The sequence below is a fragment of the Vombatus ursinus genome, unplaced genomic scaffold, assembly GCF_900497805.2.
Source record: "Vombatus ursinus unplaced genomic scaffold, bare-nosed wombat genome assembly UNPS02014832.1, whole genome shotgun sequence".
Classification (NCBI taxonomy): Eukaryota; Metazoa; Chordata; class Mammalia; order Diprotodontia; family Vombatidae; genus Vombatus; species Vombatus ursinus.
Window position 1 is genome coordinate 9,676,161 of NW_020954610.1, and position 25,920 is coordinate 9,702,080.

The 25,920-nt window shown below is 36.9% G+C and overlaps 1 protein-coding gene across 2 annotated transcripts in view; it reads left to right on the forward strand.

Annotated features, from left to right (window-relative positions):
- Positions 1 to 25,222, forward strand: part of LOC114026059 (guanine nucleotide-binding protein subunit alpha-14) — a 271,430-nt gene extending 246,208 nt beyond the window's left edge. For both annotated transcript variants that reach the window (XM_027839673.1, XM_027839674.1), the window contains exons 4-7: positions 12,399 to 12,527; positions 16,032 to 16,161; positions 20,704 to 20,857; positions 24,634 to 25,222. In XM_027839673.1, the coding sequence (XP_027695474.1) occupies positions 12,399 to 12,527; positions 16,032 to 16,161; positions 20,704 to 20,857; positions 24,634 to 24,824 (604 nt within the window). In that variant the 3' untranslated portion in view covers positions 24,825 to 25,222. The remainder of the gene's footprint in view (positions 1 to 12,398; positions 12,528 to 16,031; positions 16,162 to 20,703; positions 20,858 to 24,633) is intronic.
- Positions 25,223 to 25,920: the final 698 nt, after the last annotated feature.

Genomic DNA, 25,920 nt, shown 5'->3' on the forward strand with positions numbered 1-25,920 from the left:
GCCTTGAATGGCATGATCTCAAGGCCTTCAGCTTCCTGAACACCCTCTTCTGGATGCTCACCAACTTAGCAATTTCCTTTCTAAACTATGGCACCTAGAATGGAACCCAAGCCTTGAGATGTGGCCAACAAGAACAAAGCATAGTGGAACTATCACCTCCCTAGTGCTGGATGTTGAGCTCCTTTTAATGAAGCCTAAGATTGCATTAGCTTTCTTGGCTATCATATCACATGGTCAACATAATGAATTTGCAGATCACTAAAGCCCCTCAGATGTTTTGTGATAACCTGCTGTCTAGCAATGCCTCCTCTGTCTCTCGATGATTTTTTGTTTTGTTTTGACTTAAGTATAAGACTTTATATTTCATTTTATTAGCCTTTCAAGATCTCTTTGGATTGTGACTCTTTCAATATGCCAGCTATCATAGATAGCCCTCAGAAATCATCTCATCCAACTCTCACATTTTACAGATAAGAGAACTGAGGTCTGGGAAAATTAAATGATTTGCCCAAAATCACACAGTTAGTAAGCATCATCAAACAGAAAATTTGAACTCTGGTCCTCTGACTCCAAAGCCAGTGCTTTCCTCCATCACACCATGCTACCTCCCATCCTTGTTGATCAGCAAATTTGATTAGCATGGCATACTTTGTTCTAGCCTTTCTAAACCAAAGATACTTTTCCTTAGCTGAGAAAATAGAAGTAAAAAAAAAGTTAAAAAAAAAGATTTGAGTGGTTATACCTTCTGTTGTCATCTGTTCCTTCTTAAGAGGTCAACAACCTTTTAAGATCCTCCTTCTTCCCCAATATAATTTAAAAACTCTTTTTTTTTTGTCCTTAATATTCCTTCCCAACCTTGGCCCATTCTGAGCATTAGTGCTGTGGATACTTTTCTTACATAATCATTGTAATCGTCAACTTGGAGAGTGGACAGAAACCAACTTTATTTTCGTCTTTTGAACATAACTTTCTAAAATCTAAGTTGGTCAGTTAGTTCCCTGTACATCTACACTGTTTTTTTAGTTTAATTTTTTTCAGTTGACAAGTATCAAATTCTCTCTGTTTGATGTTCCCTCCCTCAATTGAACAACAAAACCATCTTTATGAATATATATAATATATATACATATATACACACACATATATATATACACACTTACATATGCACATGTGTGTATGTGTTTGTACATGCAGTCAAGTAAAGGTAAATTCCTGATTTGTCCATGTCCAAAAATGTGTATCTCATTGCGCATCTTTGATTGACTGACAAGATGTGGGTAGGATGCATCATTTTCTGTCCTCTGGAATTGTGGTTTATCATTGCATGGGTCAATTCCTAAGTGGTTTAAAGTTATTTGTCTTCATAGTGTTGTCTTTACGAAGTTGTACAATCTTATAAATTATTCTAGCTCTCCTCATTTCATTTGTCATTAGTTCATTGAAGTCTCAGTTTTCTCTGAAAACTCATTTACTCATTTCTCAATAACAGGGGGAGAGGAGGGAACAAGCATTTATTAAGCACTTATTATGTGCCATATACTGTACCAAGCACTTTACAAATATCTTATTTGATCCTCACAGTAACGTTGTTATCCCCACTATTGAGAAAACTGAGGCAGATGTAGTTTAAGTGACTTGCTTAGGTTTATACAGCTAAGAAATGTCTGAAGTTGGATTTGAACTTAGGTCTTCGTGACACCACACCTAGTTTGCTATCCACTGCCACTTAGCTGCCTAATATTACATTATATTATTATACTTTATTTGTTAATATACCATATTTTTTAGCTATTTATTAATAGATATTCTCTTAGTTTCCAATATTTTTGCAACTACAAAAAGAGCTGCTATTAATATTTTTGCACATATGGGTACTTTTCATCCTTTTTTTTTTAATCTCTTTAGGGCATAGGCTTATGGAAGTACCTCTAAGTCAATGGCTATGCACAGTTTTGTAACTTTGGAGGCATAGCTCTAAATAGCTTTCCAGAATGGATGGAGTAATTCACAGCTCCACCAATAGTGTAGTGTATTTGTATTTACAAAGCCCCACCAAAAATTAGTTTCCTTTACCCATACACATCAAACTTCTTAGACTATAGATCCCTTTCTTCCCCATCAGAGTTATTCTTCTTTATATCTTCATAATTTTGGTTCTGGAATCTTCCCACCTGTCATAAGCTGACCACTCCTGCAGAATTTTGGTCCAGGCAGTCCTACATACCTTTTTTTTTCTGAACTCTTTGAAATCTGGTCTCATAAGATCTAGGGTACATACCAGATTTTCCCTCTTCTCTATGACAAGTTCTAAGATGGACCAGTTGATTCCTTCAAAGCTGCCTTCATTCCCACCCCAGAAACCAGTTCCTCCTTTTTAGTAGGTATCAGGTTCAGAATAGCAGTTCCCTTTGTTGTTTATTCCAGGTTTTGAAGAATGTAATTATTATTATGGCATGCCAAGAAAATATTAGCTGCTCTGCTTATGTCAAAGTGAGAGAGCTCTGGAAGAAGTCTAGAGAATTAAAGTCCTCCATCACTAAAATATCCTATCACCATGCTAAGTTTTGAACCAGTTTCTCCTAGTCCTCATTTACTTTTTTTTTCCCCTGCCCAGGTGGCATATCGTATCATCCAATGACAATATCACTTGTTTCTGCCTCTGATTTATACTACGTGCAGCCACAGGAACACAGCAGATCTGTCTGCCATTGATTTTTGAGTCAACAAATGGCCACCTGAATACTCCCCAGCAGAGGAAGTACTCACCACCACTCCTTACTTCTTATTTTGGTCCTTCCTGGATGATCTCTCAGCTATAGAATGACATTAGTATTTCTTAGAATCCAGCTCCTTCTTCCTCAAAGCACCTACTTCCTCCTCAAAGAGGCCACTTTCCTCCTTTTTGGGAATAGATTGACTCTATTTTCAAAAATGTAGAGAAAGTTTAAATAGAATATACTTCTTGAAAGGCTATTAGGCATCTGGCAGTACGCTCTGAATCACTCAGGTTGCAGGTCCAAATCGTGTATTCCTAAGGCTGGAAGGGAATCTAGCAAGTCACTTAGAGCATCTCCTGCCATTGGATAGGACTAGAGACTTAAACCACACCAGAAAGTTAGATTGATCTCTTAATTTTCTAAGATGGGAATGCTTCACCTTTTTTGTGTGTCATAGACCCCTTTGGCAGGCTGGTGAAACCTATGGATGCTTTTAACGAATAATGTTTTTATATTCATAAAACAAAATACATAGAATTACAAAGGAAACCAATTAAACTGAATTACAGTCATCAAAATAATTAAAAGTTTTTTTAGATCCCACATTAATAATGCTTTCTCCAAAGGAAACTCCTTAACATGATGAGTATCTAATGTCTTAAGTTTTATGGCCAGGAAGTTTTAAACAATATCCCTGTTGCAATCATTTTAATCCTTCTCTCTTATTCTAACTAAAAGAAAGCAGAATGCCTTTTCAAATAGCTAAAAAACATATTATAACACTGATATCCTAGTCGAGCTCCCCAGTCAGAACTGTTATGTAATGATCTGATACTCTGTGGTTAATCTGTAAGGCTCCAAAACTAGTATTATAAAGTGACTTTATTGCATTCAATAACTCATTATTAAAATCCTCCGTTGCCTCGATAGCCTTGATGGGAAGTGGTTAGCCAACTCTCTGGAAAGTTCCAGGTTTGACCTAGAGAAGGGAATATTTTATTCAGAATTTTTGTTCATGAGGATGAAATATGTAATAGTCATAGGTTTACAGGAGAGATATTTATCCAGGCATGATTAACCCAAAGACAGCTAGCCATCCTTCCAGCATGTAGTAGCCCCCCACCCCGGCCAAAAAATCCTGTCCATTTCATTAATGAACTGAATCTGGTTCTAAGGACCTTCACTTTTTGCCTAGACAAGACAATGGAAGAGGAAGTAAATTGGAGTACTGTTCTTTTCCTCTTTAATGAGCTCTCCTTGGGTGGTCTTCACAGGCTGATTTTTGTTTTGTTATTGAGCCTCCATCCAATCATGGTAGCATAATCAAAAAGAAACCAGTGCAAAAAACAAATAAGGAAGAAGACCATATTAAGGCAGGAATGGGAAATGAAAAAGCAAGCTGATAGACTTGACTTCTGGACTAGAACAGAGGGCTGGAGGCATGAAACCTTGTCAGAGAGGATGGAGGGTTCATGTTTGGTAGCCTAAGGGAACTAGAGGAAATGTTTTTAAAGATGTCCAGCCCATTAAAACTGCAGTTTGAGTACTGCCCAGTTCACTGTTCACTTCTTTTCTAGCTGTAGGTCTTAGAGATTTTGTCTTTTGATAGAGAGGCATTTCCAAAGAAGCAAATCAGAACTTCTGTGAAAGTCACTGCAGAATCAGACCAGAGAAGTCCATTAAGAGGGAAGTAAAGATCAGTTGTAGCCTTCACAAGCAGCTTTATCAGGGAAAAATCATTATCAGGATCACCAAAGCTTAAGAATCATTTAATCTAGCAATTCTTAAACTTTTTGGTCTCCGGACCCATTTGAAAAATGGGAAAAATTAAGGACGCCTCCCCCACGAGCTTTTGTTTATGTGAGTTATGTCTGTTGTTATTTACTGTATTATAAATTAGAACATTAATGTTATCATGAAAATAGTTTTGATCTTGCAGTTTGCCTGAAATAGTTTCAGGGACCCCTAGGAATCCCTGGACACACTTTTAGAATTACCAATCTAATCCACCCTCAGAACAGGGAAGTTACTTAATCTGGCATCCCTAACCAACTGAAATTACAGAATAATAGATGTTCAAATGTGGAAGCAATTTTAGTACCACTTCAGCATCTCCTCTAAAACATCCCTAAACAGTGGCCATCCAGGCTTCACTTAAAGATTTCTTGGAAGGGGAAATCTACCCTGGACAGTCTCCTCTACTCTTGGACAGTTCTAATTGTTAGGAAATATTTTCTTCACATCAAGCCTAAATTGGCAGGATATAAGATGAAGCCACATAAATTATCCACATTTTTATATGTTACCCATAAAACCCTGCAGAAAAAGATAAAAAGAAAAACTCTTTTTAAAATAACTACAGATAATATAAGATACCTGGGAGTCTACCTGCCAAGGTACACACAGGAACATATAAACACAATTATAAAACACTTTTCATACAAATGAAGATAGATCTTAACAATTAGAGAAATATTAATTGCTCATGAGTAGGCCAAGCTAATATAATAATAATAATAATGATGATAATGACAGTTCCACCTAAATTAATTTACTTATTCAGTATCATACCAAATTAATTGAAAAATAAATAATCCTAAAGAATGAATGGGTGAAAAAACAATTCACAGAAACAATCAATGATTTAATTAAAGGTAATGACAACAATGAGACAACATACCAAAATTTTTGGATGTAGCCAAAGCAGTACTTACGGGAAAATTTATATCTCTAAACCGTTATATTAATAAAAGGGAAAAAGAGAAAATCCATGAATTGGGCATTTAACCAAAAAAAACAAAACCCCAACTAGAAAAAGGACTAATTAAAAATCCCCAATTAGACACCAAGATAAAAGTCCTGAAAATCAAAGAAAAGATTAATAGAATTGAAAGTAAAAAAATTGAACCAATAAATAAAACTGGAGCTGGTTTTGTGAATAACCAATAAAACAGGTAAACCATTGTTTATTTTGGTTTAAAAAAAAGAAAATTAAATTACCATTATCAAAAATGAAAAGGATGAATACAACACCAATGGAAATGAAATTAAAGTAATTATTAGGAACTATTTTGCCCAATTGTATGCTAATAAAACTAACTTAAAAGGATGAGTATTTACAAAAAACAGAAATTGCCCAAATAAACAGAAGAGGAAATAGAATGCTTAAATAACCCTCTGTTAGAAAAGAAATTGAATAAGCCATAAAATGAGCTCCCTAAGAAAAATTCCCAGCATCAGATGGATTTACAAGTAAATTCTACCAAACATTTAAAGAACAATTAATTCAAATACTATATAAACTATCTGAAAACATAGGTAAAGAAGGAGTCCTACCAAATTCCTTCCTTGACACAAATATGGTTGTGTTACTTAAACTAGGGAGAAAAAAACAGAGAAAGAGTACTACAGACCAATTTCCCTAATGAATATTGATACAAAAAAATTAAATAAAATATTAGGGAGGGGACTACAGCAATATATCACAGAGATCCTACATTATAACCAGGTGGGATTTATATCAGGACCGCAGGGCTAGTTCAGTATTAGGAAAACTATTAGCCTAACTGATCATATCAATGACAAAAAAACAACAAAAATCATACAATTATATCAATAGGTGCAGAAAAAGCTTCTGACAAAATAGAGCACCTATTCCTATTAAAAACATAAAGTATAAGAAAAAATGGCCCTTTTCTTAAAATCATAAGTAGTGTTTACCTAAAACCAAAAGCAAGCATTACTTATGATGGGGATAAACTTGAAACCTTCTGAATAGGATCTGAGGTGAAGCAAGGACATCTATTATCATCTTTATTGTTCAGTATTGTACTAGAAATTTTAACACTAGCAATAAGATATGAAAAAGAGATTGAAGGAATTAGAATAGGCAATGAGAAAACAAAACTGTCACTCTCTGCAGATGTTATGTTGGTATATTTTGATAATTAACTAAAAATTAGTTGAAACAATAATTTTTGTAAAGTTGCAGGGTATAAGATAAAACCACATAAATTATCCACTTTTCCATATACTACCCATAAACCCAGCATAAAGAGATAGGAAAATTCTATTTAAAATAAACACAGATAATATAAAATACCTGGGAGTCTACTTGCCAAGATACACACAGGAATTATATGATCACAATTACAAAACCCTTTTCATACAAAAAAAGACAAGTCTTAATGATTAGAGAAATATTAATTGCTCATAAATAGGCCAAGTTAATATAATAATAATAATGACAATCCTACCTAAATTCATTTACTTATTCAGTGCCATACCAATCAAACTATGAAAGAATTATTTTATAGATCTAGTAAAAATAATAATTAAGTTCATCTGAAAGAACAAAAAATCAAGAATATCAAAGGAATCAATGGGGGAAAAAGTAAATGAAGGTGGCCTTAGTAGTACCAGATTTCAAACTATACTATAAAACAGTAATCATCAAAAAAAAATCAGGTAATGGATAAAAAATAGACTGGGTAAATGGATAAAAAAACTGGACTAGATTAAGTATATCATGTACAGTAGTAAATAACCATAGTACTCTAGATTTTGATAAACCCAAAGATCCAAGATTTTGCAGCAAGAATTCAGTATTTGACAAAAACTTATTGGAAAACTGGAAAGTAATCTGGCAGAAACTATGCATAGACCAGCATCTCACACTGTATGCCAAGATAAAGTCAAAATTGATATATGATTTAAATATAAAGGGTGATATAAGCAAATTGGAGGAGGATGGAAAAAAGTACCTGTCAGATCTGTGGATAAAGAAGAGTTTATGACCAAACAAGAGACACAGAGAATCATGGGGGGTAATATGGATAATTCTGGTTACATGAAATAAAAAAGGTTTTGCACCAACAAAATCAATGCAGCCATAATTAGAAGAAAGCAGGAAACTGGGTGGGAGGGGTGATATGTGGAATTTTTATAGCATGTTTCTCTGATAAAGATCTCATTTCTCACATATATAGGGAAATGAATCAAATTTATAAAATAAGAACCATTCCCCAATTGATTAATGGTCAGAGAATATGAACAGGTAGTTTTCAGATGAAGAAATAAAAACTATCTATAGTCATATGAAAGCATGCTCCAAATCACCAATAATTAGAGAAATGCAAATTAAAAGAACTCTGGGGTACCACTTTACACCTATCAGATTGGCTGACACAATAGAAAAGGAAAATAACAAATGTTGGAGGGGATATGGAAAATGGAGACAATGATTCATTTTTGGAATTGTGAACTGGTCCAACCATTTCGTAGAGCAATTTGGAACTATACTCAAAGGACTATAAAACTGTGAATACTCTTTGACACAGAAATACTGATACTAAATCTATATCCCCCCCCAAAAAAAAGATCAAAGAAAAAGGAAAAGAACCCATAGTACAAATATATACACACACATATCAACTTTTTGTGGTGGCAAAGAATTGGAAATTCAAGAGATGCCCATAAGTTGGAAAATGGCTGAATGGGTCATAGTGTATGACTGTGATGGAATACTATTGTGCTAAAAAGAACTGATGAGCAGGATGGTTTTAAAAAAAAAAACAAAACCTGGGAAGATTTATGTGAAGTGATGCAAATTGAAGTGAGCATATTGTAATGATGGTCAGCTGTGAAAGATTTAGCTACGCTGATCAATCCAGTGACCTATGACAATTCCAAAGAACTTATGATGAAAAGTGCTGTCCATTTCTAGAGAACTGATGAACTCTGAATTCAGATTGAAGCATTTTTTCACTTTCTTATTCTTGTGGGTTTTAAAAAATTTGCAACATAGCAATGGAAACATGTTTTGCATGGTTTTACATCTCTAATATATATCATCTTGCTTGCCTTATCATCTGATGGAGAAAGCCTGAAAGGAGGGTAAGAATTTGGAACTGAAAATTTTTCAATGGAATGTTAAAAATAAGCAATATTTAAAAAATTAAAAAGCAACCATGATACCACTTCTAACCATTCTCACATTCTGGATCCCAATGAATAAGTTATTACTAGGATGCTGGCAAGTTGAGAGTTAATGAACATTTTCTCAACTGCTAAAAATGTGGCAGGCTGTTTTTTAAACAATCAACAAATCCAATGGGAAAACTTTGGCACAGGTACCATTCCACCAATAGAAGTAAAAGGGGGAAGAAATGTGGAGGGTAGCAAGAGGATTCTCATTAACCATACAGCAAGATTAGAACATTTCTCATCATCACATCCCATTTTGTCCCATTCTGGGTATGTTGTATAGAGAAGAAAGGAGGAAAGACCAGATTTATAGCAGTGACTCATAGTTCACACACTAATCTTTATTAGATCCAGGAGTTAAAGCATAATTTCTCCATTCATCTTGTTAAAGGGGACTTTCCAGATGGAGGAAATATATTCTCCAATTTTACCACATAGAAAATTAATTATATTTTGAAGTCTGGAGTTGAGACACCAAAGTCAGTAATTCAGATGATGGGTTTTGAATATTTGTTTCACTGTTCTTTTAAAATTTGTAATGTGTTTAGTTGGAAAATCACTTTGGATTTTCCTCGTGTGTCTACATGTGGGCACTTTGTCCTTTTTTTTTTTTTTGCCCCTAGAGGCTTTGTTTTGTGTATACACAAGCCAAAAGAGGGTAAAGCCTATCTGTTATTGTTTGTGTGGAAATTTATTCATGTTATGAAAGTTATGGATGATGGAGGGTAGGAGAGGGGAAAGAAAGGAGGAGAAAGCATATGTGAAACCAGGTGTGCCTGAGTGTCCGGGGCAACCAAAAAGAGCAGAAAAAAATACCAAACCAACCTACGCACAATATTTCATTTCCTTTTGAGCCATCACACTAACCAGCCAAAGTATGCTACTTGATGAACAAGTGAGAAGTGCCAAGGAAGAAGAAAGAAACTCTACACCCATAGAATGTTTAAGATAGAAGGGACCTAAAAGTGCATCTAGTCCAACCCCATATTACAAAGGAAGAAATGAATCTCACACACAAAGAGAGTTGAAGTGAGATTAATATTTTGTCGATGACCTTAATAATGCCCCTAACTTCATCTTTCTCATCTCTTCCCCCATTTCAATTTGACAGCAGCATAGCCATATACATTAAGCCTCACTTTTACCACCAAGATTCAAAACACTGAAGTACTAGCCTCTGAAAATAATTTTCTCTCCTTCCACCTACTGGCATTACCTGTTATTTAGCTAATTATGACCTTTGATTCCTTGACTACTCCTTGTATTCTCAATCTTGCTCCAATTTCACTTGACTGCCTCTCCAGTCTTTCCAGATACTTTAATGTAACCACCATTCTCGAAATATTTCCTTATTACCTTGACTATCTTTCCTCCCCAGTGGATGGCAGAAGATGATCAACATTAACTCATAAAATGAAAGTCACTGGAAGCAAACAAGACTAATGAAAACTTTGTATTAGACTAAGCCAAGCCATAGCATATAAAACAGGTTCAAAAATGAAACTGGACCAGAGCCAACAAATAAATGGAAAGTGGAATGCATATAATTTCTTTAATATTTTCATTATTAACTGTAATGTCCTGCATTTGGACACTAACACTTTTGTCCCCAATATGTTATACACATAAGTTGAAATGGCAGTTAAGGAGATAAATTCAGGAAAAGCAAATGGAGTAAAACAAGGAAGGTGACATAATCTTGAAAGGTCATTTTATAATTTATCTCAGGATGAGGAAGATACAAAAAAGAATGGAAAACATCATAGATAATGTTAATATTCAAAAGAAGATTGGAATTACATCAATAACTTCTCAGCTATATGCCTGCTTTTTCAATTTTAAAAGTATTTATGAGAATAATGTACAAAGTGTTGATGGTATTCTTAGTGAAAAAAATTAGAAGGTAACAGGTAGGTTTTCATAACTTGTTTTCAATGAAAAGCCATATTTTTGCTGTTACACATTTGACTGAGAGATTCAGAAAATATAAGATCCCATAAAACAGGAAAACTGCCTATGTTTCTTAGAACAAAAGTGAAAATAGAATCTATTGGTCACCCCAAATGAAAACTCCCAAGAATATTATATCTAAAATCCTGAGCTTCAGGGTCAAAGAAAAGATACTGCAAGCAGCCAGAAAGAATTCAAGTACCAAGTAGTCATAGTTAAGATCACACATTATTTAGCACCTATCAGTGTGAAGAAGAGGAGAGCTTGGAATACAGTATTCCAGAAGGCAAAGGATATAGGCTTACAGCCAAGAATCACTTACCCAGCAAAACTGAGTATAATTCTGCAGAGGATTAAATAGAGGACTTCCAAACACATCTGAAGAAAAGGCCAGAGCTGTGTAGAAACTTTGAAATTCAAACATGGGAGATAAGAGAAATATGAAAAGGTAAACATGAATGAATAATCATTAGGGACTAAACAAGGATATTCATATCCTCATATTCAAATATGAGGAGATGATATTATATTGTTCTTTCTGAATTCTGTCATCACCAGGAGTCATAGAAGGAGTCTAGTGAGACAGAAGGCCGGGAGTGGTTTTAGGTCTTCATGATCTTGAGATGAATGGAAAGAGGACAGGGTGAGGGGGAAAAATTAGGGGAAATCATCTCACATTATCATCACGTACAAGTAGACGTCTATACAAATCAGGAAGGAGGGGGCTGGAGGGAGCAGATGACACTTGAACCTTACTCTCATCTGGACTGTTCAAAGCAGGGAGAACACACACACACACACACACACACACACAGAGTTACATATAGAAATACATTTCACTAAATAGGGAGGGAAAAGAGGGATTTATATGGAGGGTAGATTAATGGAGGCATTAGTCCTAAGCAAACAAAGGATTACTAAAATATGTATGGCTCTTTTTGAGGTAGCAAAGAATGGGAATCTCAGGTGGTACCCATAAATTGGGAAATGACTGTGACTATGATGGAATATTATTATGCTATTTAAGAAATAATGGTTTGATTTCAGAGAAACCTAGAAACTTATATGAACTGATACAGAGTGAAGTGAACACAACCAAAACACTTTATACAGTAACAACAACATAGTAAGACAAACAAAACTTTGAAGGAATTGGGAACTCCGATCAGTATGATGACCAACCATGATTCCAGAAGACTAATGATGAAACATGCTTCCCACTTCCTGATAGAGAGGTGAAAGACTCAGAGTGTCAAATAAGACAAACACAGTCACATATATTACACATACACATATTATATATATACATATATATACACACATATGTATATACACACATAAATATGTACATATTCTATATACATATGTGTATATATTTTAAATATATTTTTCAAAAGCAAAAATGTCCCTGCTTACCATCCTACCTTAACCCCAACCCACTGAGGAATGAGGCCTCAATTCTGACAAGTATCGTAATAGTCACTTAATTAATGGTTGTTAAAATTACATAGTTATCTACCTAGGATCCAGAGACAATAAACTGAATAATTTGTAAGTTCCCTTGAAGGTGGGACGTATCCCATCTTCTTCCTGAAAGTCATTTGGAGGGTGGGGTTTAAAGATCATGCATGAGGTTTAGTGCTATGATTTATAGAAGAGAGTATTTGTTTAGTAGGAAGACAGCTTGCTTGACAATAGGACATTCCTTGAAAATATATTTCAGCTCACCTTTGTTTCACCTTACAGTTACTTGAGTGATATTGATCGAATTGCTATGCCATCATTTGTGCCAACACAACAAGATGTTCTCCGTGTCCGAGTGCCTACAACTGGAATTATTGAATATCCCTTTGATTTAGAAAATATCGTCTTTCGGTAAGACAGTGACCTTATCTGAGTTGCCTGTTAAGAATCTGTAAATGTCACTGGTGGTTTTTTAAAATGGTGCCCAAGAACGTGAAACTCATTAATGCTCCCTAAGGTGTTTCATGGCCTTCGGATAGTATTTACAGCATCATAGGATCATAGATTTAAAGCAGGAAAGGGGTTTAGAGGCTGTAAAGTCTAACCCTCTCATTTTCTATTTGTTTGAGGTAGGATTTGAAGCTAAGGCTTCCTGAGTCCAAGTCCAATGTCCTACCCACTATATCATATTGCCTCTTAGTGCCCCTTATCAACCAAGGAAGCAGGGACTGGGAGATTTGCCATAGGATAATTCCAAAATGAGGTAGGACTTGGGAAGAAACAAAAGTCCCTGAGAAATAGAATTCACTTTTTCATTGTTGTTACAGAGCTACATCCCCTTTTCCTGTAAATACTATAGGCTGCTCATGTACTAGATGCTGTTATTTCTTTGACTACTTAATTGACTATTTTGACAACTGATGCTTTTTCTCATTTAGAGAAAAGACAAAATTCCTTTCTGACATACATCATTATTCTCCCCCCCCTTTAAACTTGGCTGGTTTCCTTCCTTTTCACAGTCAAGCTATTTCAAGAACAAAACTTGAAGCATTGTGTGTCATCTCTAGAGTCAGAGAATTCTTGTTCAAATCCAGCTTCTGACACTACCTGCATGACCTTGGGTAAATCACTCGCCTTCAAAAATCAAAATTTCCCTTGGCCTCAGTTCTCTCAACTATAAAATGAGAGTGTTGGACTAGATGACCTCTGAGGCCTGTCCACCTCCAGGCCCATGAACTAGTCATCAGAACTTTATTCAGTATTCCAGGTCTGGATATACGATGGTTTTGTACTCGCGGAGGATGGTGTTTCCTGTTTCGTCTCCATTATTATTCTTGACAACGCCCAGTATTTTGTTGGCTTTCTTTGGTTATAAAATCACATTGGTCCAGTGTCTTCAGGGAACACATTATGACTCCTGGGTCTCTTTCATAACACCCTCTTTTTTCATATGTTTGCCTGTCTCCCCGGTTAAGTTGCAAGGTAATTGAGCCAGGGACTTACTAGTGTCTGTCACAACGCTGGGCATGTAGTAAGCACTTAGTATTTACTGAATGAATGAACAGAAAGGAAGAATAGGTGGAGTTGAAGCCACTGCATTGGTAAATGTGAGTGAAATCAATTCCAAATGTTGGAGCATTTTATGCTTCTGGAAAACAATTTTTAGGGCTTAGCTTACCACCAACTGTAACACTTCTTCCCCAGGAACAACAATGTATAACAGTGAGGAAAGGAAGGAAATTAACAACTTGACCTGAGTATGAATAGGGTTAGTGTATAAATATAGCATGCTGGCTATATGTATTTGAAGGACTGTCGTGTGGAATAAGGATTACAGAATCACAGAATCTCAGGGGTGGAAAGGTCATTAGGAGCCTTAAGAGGCACCATGGTCCATTGGGAAGAAAACTGGCTCTGGAGATTAAGGACCTTACTCTTTCAAATCTTAACTCTTTATAATTACTACCTGTGATGTTGGGTAAATTATTGCACTTCCCCAGGCCAACCATTTCCTCATATGTAAAATGAAGTTGAACTAAATGTTCTCTGATGCCTCTTCTGGCTCTGAATCTGATCCAAAGTCAGCCTGTGCCTGAAGGGGATCATCTTTCTGGCATCACTGATGTGTTCATTCAGTCTCTGCTTCAACATCTCTAGAGAGGGGGATCCGATTGTCTTCCAAGGCAGTCCATTTCATTTTGGACAACTCTGATTGTTAAGAATCAAAAGGAAACTTTCCTTTCCTCAACTTCTACCTATTGAGTAATAGGTTCTGCCCTCAAAGGAATGAAAATAAGTTTAAGTCCTCTTCTGCATGAGACAGTTCTAAATATTTGACTGCAACTATGTCCCTCTTTTCTCCTTCAGGTGAAACATATTAAGTTCCTTGAATGGACTTCATATAATTTAATGTAATTAAAATTATTCATTTATATTTAGTAATACCCTCTATATCTTCTTTGGTCATAAATTCTTCCCTTATTCATAGATCTGACAGGTAAATTATTCCAGACAGGTAAACTATTACATATATGTGTGTGTGTGTGTGTGTGTGTCTATACACACACACACACACACGCACACATGTATATATAGAGAGAGATAGATACAGTAATTGTTCCTCTTTTAGCCAGCAACCCTGAGGGTCCTCCCCTCCCAGTTTTTTTGTTTTTTGACTGAAGGGACCATCCTTGCCTCACTTCTTAAATAGGCCTATTCACTGAACGTGCATACTCTCAGTCAAAGTGAGAACTCACAAAGACCTTAGCTTTAAAAGGTCAAGGCCTCCCATTGCATCCTGGGCCATTTTCAGTCATCTTGATCTATTTCTGGCCACTGGAACCAAATGGCTCTGGAGGAGAAAGTGAGGCTGGTGACTTTGCACAGACCTTCCTCATTTAAATCCAATTCATCATCTTCCTGATGTCATGGTCCTCTTTGAGAACGAAGGACAAACCACACATATATTATGCTGAGGCAGTTCATCATTGTGTTTTTCCTTTTCTGGGTGCTTTCCAACTTATCAGCTCCCTTCCTAAATGTGGTACCTCAAACTGAACAGAGTACTCCAGAAAAAGGTTGGTATGGTAGTCAGTGGAACTATGACCTCGTGTGTTTTTGGATTAAACTTATTCTTCTTGGTGCCCCAGAATAGGACTAGGAGCTGTAGATGAAAGTTGTAAAGAGGCTTATTGTAAGTGTAAAGCACTTATTATGTACTAGGCTCTGTGCTAAATGCTGGGGATACAATTACTATAGCAAACAAGATAGTCCCTTCCCTCAAGGAGCTTGTCTTCTTGAGGCAAGGCATAGCGGAAGATACACCTAGTTCTGAGCAAGATAAGGTTGGTTACCCATTGGAGCCTAAGTTCCAGGAGTAGAATCCAAGGTTCCTGTGGGGAGGAAGTGGACATCTTAGCAAGAAAGGAGACTGCGTAGTTTGGAGCTGGTGACTGAGAAGTGAAGGGAAGGATTGGTACTGGGGCAGATAGAGTTCTTCACTTAGATGGTAGTTTCCCCTCACAGGAAGTCTTAAAGCAGACTCTGGATGACCACTTTGGGGGGATATTCTACAAAATATTCTTGGTCATGTATTGGTAGAGTAGATGGCTTTAGAAGTCCCTTCCAACTCTGAGACTGTATGTTGGGAGACTGAGTATCTGAAGGGCCATAAATAGTTCCTAAATGGAAATTCAATACTTATAGCTCCATCACTGTGGAGTTCATAGTGGGGCTATGGTCATTTGCAAGGGCAAAACTTCTTGTATCAATGAAGACCCCGTCTAGAATTAAGATTAAGGAAATTTGCTGAAGGAGGTGTTCAAACATTTCTTTACTCCAATGAACAAAAACTTTTCTGTAAAGAATGAAGAGCTGTGTACTCTCAGCATTGTGTTCTGTGTTTCTATTGGGCAGGATGGTGGATGTTGGAGGCCAGAGGTCTGAGAGACGGAAATGGATCCACTGTTTTGAAAGTGTCACCTCCATCATTTTCTTAGTAGCTCTGAGTGAATATGATCAAGTCTTGGCTGAGTGTGACAATGAGGTAAGCTAGATAGAAAATGTGAATGGCTTTGAAAAAGAATTACTCCTAAAAGAAAGTGAAAAACAGATATATCCTGGTGATAGATGGGTCTTGGGTTTAATAATTTAGGGTGGGCTTAAATTTATTCAAACAATGGCCCCTCAAAAAGGCTCTACAAGATGCAGATGTGAAGGTACTCCTAAGTCATGCTGCTTTTCTTAGGAGAGGGAATAGAACTGTATTTTAAATCTGGGACAATTTTTTTGGTGATGGGAACTAAGATATAGTGGACACATGTCTCAGATTTTGCAGAACACTTTTGATTTCAATTAAATATATTTTAAAAATGATTTCAATTAAATATATTTAAAAAAATTATTTTATTTCTTATGTCCCAATTACATGTAAAATTTTTTTTAACACTTTTTAAAATTTTGAGTTCCAAATTCTCTCCTTCCCTCACGATACTTATCTCTTTTGGATCTATTTTCCAGGTCAGTTTTTCCCCCCAGTGAGATAAGTTTACACAAAAAAAAATTCTTTTGATTTTGTTTTATTGTTTCTTGATGTCTCATGGAGTCACCTTCCACTTGCCCAATTCTAATTTTTAAGGAGTTATTTTCATAAGTGAGTTTTTGTGCGTCTTTCTATATGGCCAATTCTGTTCTTTAAGGTATTGTTTTCTTCAATATTTTTTATGCCTCATTTACTAAAATGTTAATTCTTTTCATAATTTTCTTCTTTAATTTCATTTCTATACCTAATTTTTCCTCTACCACTCTTGTTTTTCAAGCTACTTTTTTAGCTCTTCTAGGATTTCTTGTTGGATTTTTTTCCAGTTCACATTTTTCTTTGAGGCTTTGCTTGTGGCTGTCTTGACTTCATTGTCTTTTTTCTGAGTTTGTGTTTTGATTTTCCTTGTTACCGCAGTAGCTTTTTATGGTCAGGTTCCTTTTTGTTGTTGTTGCTCATTTCCCCACCCAATTTCTTGACTTAGAAATTTATGTTAATATTGGGGTCCATTTCCTGGGAGGCAGGGGGCAACTGGCACAGCCTCAAGCTTTAGGCTTTTTTGCACTGCTCTTTTCAGAGCTAGTTCTAGGGGTTTGGAAGTTTTTGGTGCTTCCAAGGTGATGTGATCTGGGGAGAGGTATGTTCACTACTCTCTTGGTTTGCACTCTTGTCCTTACCAAGGAAGGGCCCCTAATTCCTTGGGATTGTAACTGGTACTGCTCTTCACACATACCCCTTTGCCCCACTTGGGACTAGAAATCATACTATTCTTCAGGGTCTCTAATCCCTTGGGTCTTCAGGGCTCCTACTCCCTCTTGACTGAAAGTTCTCTTCTCTGCCCTTGAACTATGACCCAGAAGTGGGTATACACAATGCAGTTGCTAAACTGGTCTGGTCCTATTTCTAGTGCTATCCTTTGTAATCTTTTTGACCATTTGCAAGATCCCCTTACTCTCTGACTTCAGAGCTCCTGAATCTGCTCCTGCTACCACTACCACTTAGTCCCATCACTTTTCATCCATGTGGCCCCGGGCCAGCCTCCTCCCCTTTCACAGGTATCTTTTTTTCAACATTCTGTGTTGTCATGGGCTAGAACAATATCTCATTCTGACCTTTTGTTGGCTCTGCCACTCCAGAATTAGATTTGAGATTATTTTGAAATTGTTTGGAGGGGAATGTTGGAAGAACTCAGCTGAGTGCTTTTTCTATTCTGCCATTTTGACTCTACCCCCAGAAGTGAAATGAAATATATTTTAAACAAAGTTTTACAAAACAAATATCCTTCATCAAAACATGTGTCTTGATTTTTGGTTTGGAAAACATGATCACTATAAATATGGAGACTGTTTTAGCTCTGCCCCAGGGAGGTTAGATACACTTTGAGATAGGCCCTCAAAGAAAAGACTCCAGTGGGTCTTCTTAGCTACTTAGCTCAAGCTTTTCTAGGGAGGATCATCCAGACTTCTAGTTGCTATCTGACACCACCACACCCAAACCTCTCAGTTCTCCTGGAGCAAGGCTTGAAGAAGCTTTGGCATTTTGTGCTCATTCATGTGAAAGCATTCCCAGGGTTCATTGCAGTCCCTTTTTCCCAGTGTAGATTTTTCTGTCAAATTCATAGATCAGGGCAGCTGGGTGATGCAGTGGATAGAGCACCAGAGGAATCAGGAGGACCTGAGTTCAAATCCAACCTCAGGCACTCGACACTTACTAGCTGTGTGACCCTGGGCCAGTCACTTAACCCCATTGCTTAGCCCCCCCCCAAAAATTCATAGGTCATCTTCATGTTCTTCCTCTTTCCCTCAGCCCTCAGAGCATTAACCAAAATACCTCTCAGAGAATGACATTGATATTGGGCTTTAAAGTTTACAAAATTTTGTAGATTTTCTCCTTTGAGAGAGGTGTACCAGATATTATTTCTCTATTCTATAGATAAGGAAATTAAGATTCAAAAAGGTTGTGATTTGCTTTGTCACATAGCTAGTGTCAATGGTATGATTTGAATCCAGGTCTTCCTGACTCCAAGTCTGACACAAGCCATCCATTTTGCCATATGGCCTCAATTGTATTCCTGATTTGTTTTTTCCTTGTGAGTCCTGTATCATTTGAAAATGTCCCTGCAAAATGGTGTCCTGAAGTATGACAACACTGTCCCAACATTCCCGTCACTCTAGTAGGCACCAAACTTTACCCAAAAGATAATAAAACCATGATGCCATCCTCAAGGCTTAACCAAGGCAAAAGGAGATTGATGGGTATTAAATGCTCAGTACTCACAGTAAGAGGCCTTAAGACTGTGATGGGGTGACAAAGCTTTTTGACTATCCCCTATCAGGGTGTTACATTGTGTTGTGTTATACTATATACTGTTATACATTATGCTGTCATATGCTATTATACATGTTATCTTCTATACCATGTTGTATGATGATATGCCAGCATACCTATGTCACACATGCCACATTAGCAACACGGCATACCTATGGGGTACACCTACCACAATTGTCACGTCTATGTTTTGTCATGCCACACATATAATACCATGTCACATCACCACGTGGAGGGAAAACGGCTGCTGTTCTATAGGGCACAGTCTTGCCCCTCTCTAATCCCATACCCCCATGAACTTCTGCGAGCTTTATTCAGAGTGGTAGAGCCTTCACACACAATGCCAAGGTTTTGCTATTGATTAAATCAGTTTCTTTCCATAAAATCTTTTAAACCAATCAGTATCCCAATTTGGTTTTATTTGTTTAAAAGAGTAAGAGCTTTTCTTCATTCTACTTCAGCTAAACCCTAAACATGACAAACCTGCTTAAAGCCTTATTTCTCAGAAGTCCCCTTATTGCTTTGTGAAATTGCTCGGTTTTTCTGTGGAAACTAAGCATTAAACTTCTTTAAAGACCTCTGTTCTTAAGACAACTGTTTAAGTTTTGATGTTAGGAAGTGCAAAAATATTTCCTAACTCATTTTTCAGAGGCCTCAAATGGAGAGTTCTTGAGTACAATGTTGCTTTTTAGTCCTTTGAATCACTCATCAATCTATGCTATAACAATGTGCTTTAAATTTTTTTTACAAGTTCCAAGTTCCTTCCTTTCCTTTTCATGGAAAAACATGGAAGAAAACAAAGCCTTGTTTAAGTCCAGTTGATCACCATAAAGATGGGCCATTTTTATCTTTCTTTTAGAATGGATCCAGCCAGCTTCCCATGGCACAGACTATGATCTTTTGAGATGCCTATCTCTTTCATTGTCTAGCACTGATAAATTAATACCACTACCTGGAGAACGTCTCCGTTTTCTCTGTGAAGTCTTTTCTGATCCCACCCCTCCCGAGCTACCTTGTATTTATCTAATTCGTATTTAGTATGTACATGCTGACCCATGTAGCTGTATCCTACAACAGAAGGTAAGCTCCTTGCGAGTAGGGATTGTTTGCTGCTTTAATAAATGCTTGATGGGTTGATACATGCCTACATGTGCAGAGTGTATGCACTTGGCATGGTCATTGACCTAAATGACCTTGCCACCTGAAATGGTTGACTATGATTGGGATCCTATTGATTTCTCATGACAAACACAATAATTATTATGTAAAAGAACAAAGAATACTTTTGTTAAGTGCAAAACTGCACAAAACTCTTCAGTTTTCTTAGATTTATGTTCATGGTATAAAGACAGAAATGGGGGGTTTATGTGGAAAGGGCAGACTGAGAAGGGGAGCAGCAAGATAGCGAGATGGCAAAGAGATGGTGAAGAGGATGGCAGAGAAAAATGGGGAAAAACAGGCCTTGTGGGGATATGAGATAATGGCCTATTGACCTTCTTTATCATTTTTTGCTTCTCCTCTTTGTTTATCTCCTTGGAACAGAGATGATAGTAAATGTTCTTTACATGTACTTGGCAGTGACCCCAAGACCTCGGGATTGGGAGGGGTGGTGCCTGAATGGTGGTGGTTTACTTGGGGAGATGGAAACATGTGTGGGCATGTCAATTCAATATTGTTCCTCTTTTCTTCAGCTTAATATCAAGGTCTCTATTTTCTACACAGAATCGCATGGAAGAGAGTAAAGCCTTATTTAAAACCATCATCACTTACCCCTGGTTTCTGAACTCATCAGTGATTTTGTTCTTAAACAAAAAAGATCTTTTAGAGGAGAAAATCATGTACTCCCATCTTATCAGCTATTTCCCAGAATACACAGGTAAGAATCTATGATCGTAGTATACAAGAATTCATGCTTATAAGTGTATTAACCCAGCTTGCTGGTTACATTTTAATGCGTCACGTTATCTTTCCTTCCATTTGCTTCCGCAGGGGGGTGGTAGACAGTGGTCACTGCTTACTGTAGGACAGATGTGGCTGCTTTATCATTTAGAGTCTTAAAAAAAATAGGACCTTAGATCTAAAATTGGAAGGGACCTTTGAGGTCAATTCTTTCAGGTGATGAAAGTGAGGCCCAGATGAAATGAGTTGCTCAAGGTCATACAGCTAGAACAGGCAGAAGGGCAATTGAAGCAAGGTTCTCTGACTCCAAACAACCATTTGTCAGTACCAGTAATGATCTGGTATGCCGAGATAAGGATGGCCACAGGACATCTATATGCCCTAAGGTCCTCTAGAAATGGAATTCTAGAATGCTGCTCTTTTCTGCCCCTTGCTTTATTGTGTAACATGACCTCTCTACAGGGGCTGTTTGTTGGGTACTGAGGTTGACATTAGAGCATCTAACGGCATCCCCCAGAGAAGGAAAGAAAGTGAGCATAACAATGAAATTAGTCAAGGGGCTTGTTGCTATACAACATATATGTTGGAATTTTCAGGATGAAACAAAGTGTAGGAGGAAGGAAATTCAACCTTAAGCCCTAGAGTGTCTTGGATTACTCTTCTAATATCACAAGTTAAGCCATCTATTATGTTTACCAAGACTTGGCCAAACAACCTATTCTCTTACTTCTTTTCTGGTGCGATTGGTTTGGGGCTGAAAAACAGGTCAGAGTTTTTGTAGAGGCAAACAATAGGGTGTGCAGTCAACTGTGTGAGCACAGGGAAGACCTTGGAAAATGTACCAGAATCATTTCTATCCAGTGGAAAAGGCCATGTTTACTTGCTTTTGTTGGCCTACCACTTGAAGTAGAGGGGAGATACCTGGATAGAAGCAGCAGTAGAAAAATGAAAAAATAGCTTCTTGTTTCAAAAGGATTAAAGTTTAATGCTGTAAATCTTGACCTTCTAGGAGGTGATCATAGGATCCCAGACATCTTATTTTACAGATAAGGAAACTGAAGCCCAGACAGACAGGTTAAGTGATTTACCCTGGGTGACACAGTAGTAAGGGTCTTAGGTGAGATATGAAACCACGCCTTCCAGACTCCAAATCCAGTGTACCATTCTTTAATAATGTCCTGTGTGATCCTGCTCCTTTGGTTCATTTCCTACTATTTAAGAGTCAAATGTGTGAGTTTCTCTCCTTAGGTACTTCTGCCAATATGAAGTCAAGAGGGTGACCAGCATTAAATATATCAAATATATAGAAATGTTATATAATCACATTTAAATTAAATCATAAAGATCAAAATTTAATATCAAAACAAATTTTATCAAATAATGTTTAATATTAAATAATATTTTATTAAATATAAAATTAGTATTTAATAAAATTTATTTAATGTGATTAGATTTCAGTATTATTTAATAACTGGTTATATTTATAATTTATATAATTTATGTATTATATACAACATAAATATTTATAATTCAAATAACAGATGTATAAATGTGTACATGTGTACATATACACACACATACCACCTAACTTTTCTGGGCCTCTTTTTAGCTGTAAAATAAAGGGGTTGGACTAGATGAACTCAGGTTCACTTCGGCTCTAAATCTGTGATCTCATCTTTCTGTTGCCTATTCTAACATAAAGCAGAATGAGATAATTCCAATCCTAGAATTACAAAGCGCACATCATGGGGGCTCGGATGAGGAAAAAAGCTGAACTGCTTTGTTCCGTTTTGCCTCCTTCTTCTCCATCATGAAGGATTTTCAGACTGGAGGGGAAGAACAAACTTGGTCAAGGAGCTGTTGAAGTTCACAATAAGTGAGGATAATGAGATAATGAGTGCGTAATGAGCTATTTAAATGAGTTCAGGTTTCCACGTCCCAAGGAATCCCCGAGTACATAAAGAACTTTCAGATTGTCACAGAGCTATTCTTGTTAATATTTAAGAAAATGTGCGAAACAAGAGATGGCCCAAAAAATAGGAGGTGGGCAAGTATTTTCAAAGGGGTGAGAAAGGTTTCTAGAGACTACAAACCACTGAGCTTCATGTAAATCCCCAGCAAAATTCTGGAGTGTTATTCAACTGCCATATTATGAGCATGCAGAAAAACAAGTAGTGATCACAAGGAACCTATTACCATGGGTTCGCTAAAATCAATGCTGCCCAACTAAATTCAGTTGATTCTCTGTTTTTTGTGTCTTAAACAAGGGTATCAGGACGAGGCAGGTGAGGAGAAACGTGGCCCAGATCCTAACTAGTTGAATTCATAGTTGGTTAAACTACCATGCCCCTCGCCTCGACTATTTAAGGCCCTGAAAGAATCCACCCTAGGACTAGTGAAAATGCACCTAAGAGCATTAGTCACTGATTCCTGCCTGCACCTCCTCTCCCCCACTGCTTGTTCCCTTATTCTCCTCAGCCCACCCCCTTCTCTATGTGAAAGCTACTTACCTGTTCCACTGTGCTTTCTAGAATGCCTGCTCCATAATCAACAAGCCTGCATCTTTTCCTTTACCGTTCCATCTACCTTTTTGCTCTCACTGAGATCTGGCTCCCTCTTGATGCCACAGGCTCCTTGGCCTCCATCTCCAACACTCGCTGCAGTAGAATTGCAATAAGTCTGAGAAGCCTGATAGAGGGTTCACTCTCTCTGCCACCATTCAGTAACTTCTCCTTTGGAGTTCACTCAATCCACAGCTGCCACCCAATCCAAATTCTAATAGCTGTTTTCCTCTAACTTTCAGGACACTCCCCTTTTTTCCTTAATGAGTTCAGTCCAGCTCACAGTCTTCTTCTCCTTCTCAATTCCTGCCCGGTGGGGGGGGGCGGAGAACGGGGATGGGACTTCAACGTGCATATTGATACTCCCTCAGACAAAATATAAACATGCAGGTCCTCAACTCATTTTTTATGACCTACTTCCCCACCCTAACTCAGCCACACATAAAGATGGCCATAGCCTTGATCTTGCCATAGCCCTCAAATGCACCAATTCTACATTCAAGCACTCTGAAATTCCCTTTATCTTACCACAATCTATTGTTATTCCACCTATCTCTGTGCTTTAAAAGCCCAAACCTGTTCCTCACCCCCAGTGATCTCTAATCTCTGAACTCATTGTTCTTTCCTAGGCCATCACCTACACTTCCTATGTCACTTCCTTTTTCTTGACCCTTGGGTGAAATAGTGTCAACTCTACAGTATCTTTTTTTAATTAAATCCCTTGCCCTCTTATCATATCACTGATCTTGCTATGCCAAACCTCAGCCATGGCTTACTCCTACCGTCCATTGTCTTCATTCCTACAAGTGTGCTACTGAAGGCAACTAGGAAAAAATCATGAAACTATGCCAACTGGGACCACTACAAATTAATATTGCTATTTTTCTCCTAATTTTTTGGGGGGGCAGGGGGAAGACAGTATAGTTATTGTCATAAAAAGTTTGTTAAAATGTAATGGGATTGTTGTTATTTTAAGTAAATTAGCAAATATTTTAAATAATGTATCAACTTAAATTTCTAAAAAGTTATTTTTGATAGATATAATCCACATAAACAAAAGCTCTTTGGTGCCCTCAATAACTTTAACAGTTATGGGGTTTTCAGGCTCAAAAGTTTGAAAATAGATGTTCTCTAAGGATGGTCCAGTATGTCTCTCACTTTCCTAATATCCATGATTATTGCCTCTGACTAGGACCTAAACAGGATGTCAAAGCTGCCAGAGACTTCATCTTGAAGCTTTATCAAGACCAGAATCCTGACAAAGAGAAAGTTATCTATTCCCACTTCACATGTGCTACTGACACAGAAAACATCCGCTTTGTGTTTGCAGCAGTCAAAGACACTATTCTACAGTTAAATCTGAGGGAATTCAACCTTGTTTAAAGGCTGCACTCTCCTTTCTCTCTGCAATGAGAAAAGAAAGGGCTTTTGGCATCTTCTTGGTTTCTTCTGCAAATGCTTCTCAGATTCTCCTGTTACTACCTTACCCATTACACTGTGACTCACATAGGTATCCAGCCTCCTCTGAAACACAAGCCTGAGCACCAAATCCACCATGTTTGCTTAATAACTGCGACAGGCTCAGAGGAATAAAGAAATGGGTGATGGAGCTTAGAGGAAAGTATACAAAAGTTTACTGAAGCCTTTAAAAAACTTATAAATTTGACTCATTTTATGGTTCCTTTTTAAAATTTTGGCTGAGATTCTTTTTGTGCATGATATTAAAGATATTTAAGACAAATATTTTATAGATGTCTATAAAAAACCCCCACTCCAATTCATATTGTGTTCTCAATTGTTCCTTTTTCAGTGTGTTTAAAGATAAACATTTATAATCACATAACATCAAACTTTTAGTCTCTGCCTTATACCATATAACCAATGCTCTTAGGATTGTAGGGGAATGACTGGAAGCATGAACAGATTTGAAGTTTCACATTAAAATTTATAATTTTTCTTCTTTACATACTGAAGCATTTCTTCTTTTGTAACATTTAAAGAAACTTTTAAAGCACTTGAATACAAAGTTTGGGAGCAAACCAAAAAGACAACTATATGCTTTAATAAATTGGTTTCATTATAAATATAAACTGATATAAAAATAATGATAGTGTTACCAAAGCTGACATCTGTTAAAGGGCTTTGGAAAAACCACATTTAGAAAAAAAAAATACGCATGTGTGTTAGTAGCAAATGATATGCCTATAGGTAGGTGTATGTAGCATTGACTTGTGAAATTAAGAACTGGTCAAATAAATCATGTGAATGATAATATATAGTATCTGCCAGGCTTATGTGCAGACTAGAGATTTGCTGCCAGACTGTTCAACTCTACATGGTTTTGTGCCTTCCTAAGTCTATAACATCCCATATCCTTATACTGTTTTGTGAGTTTTTATTAAGCTTTATTTTTCTAGATACTCATATCTAATTTGATTTTCATCTTCCAAAAAAAAAAAAAAGAGTTGTTTCTAGCATA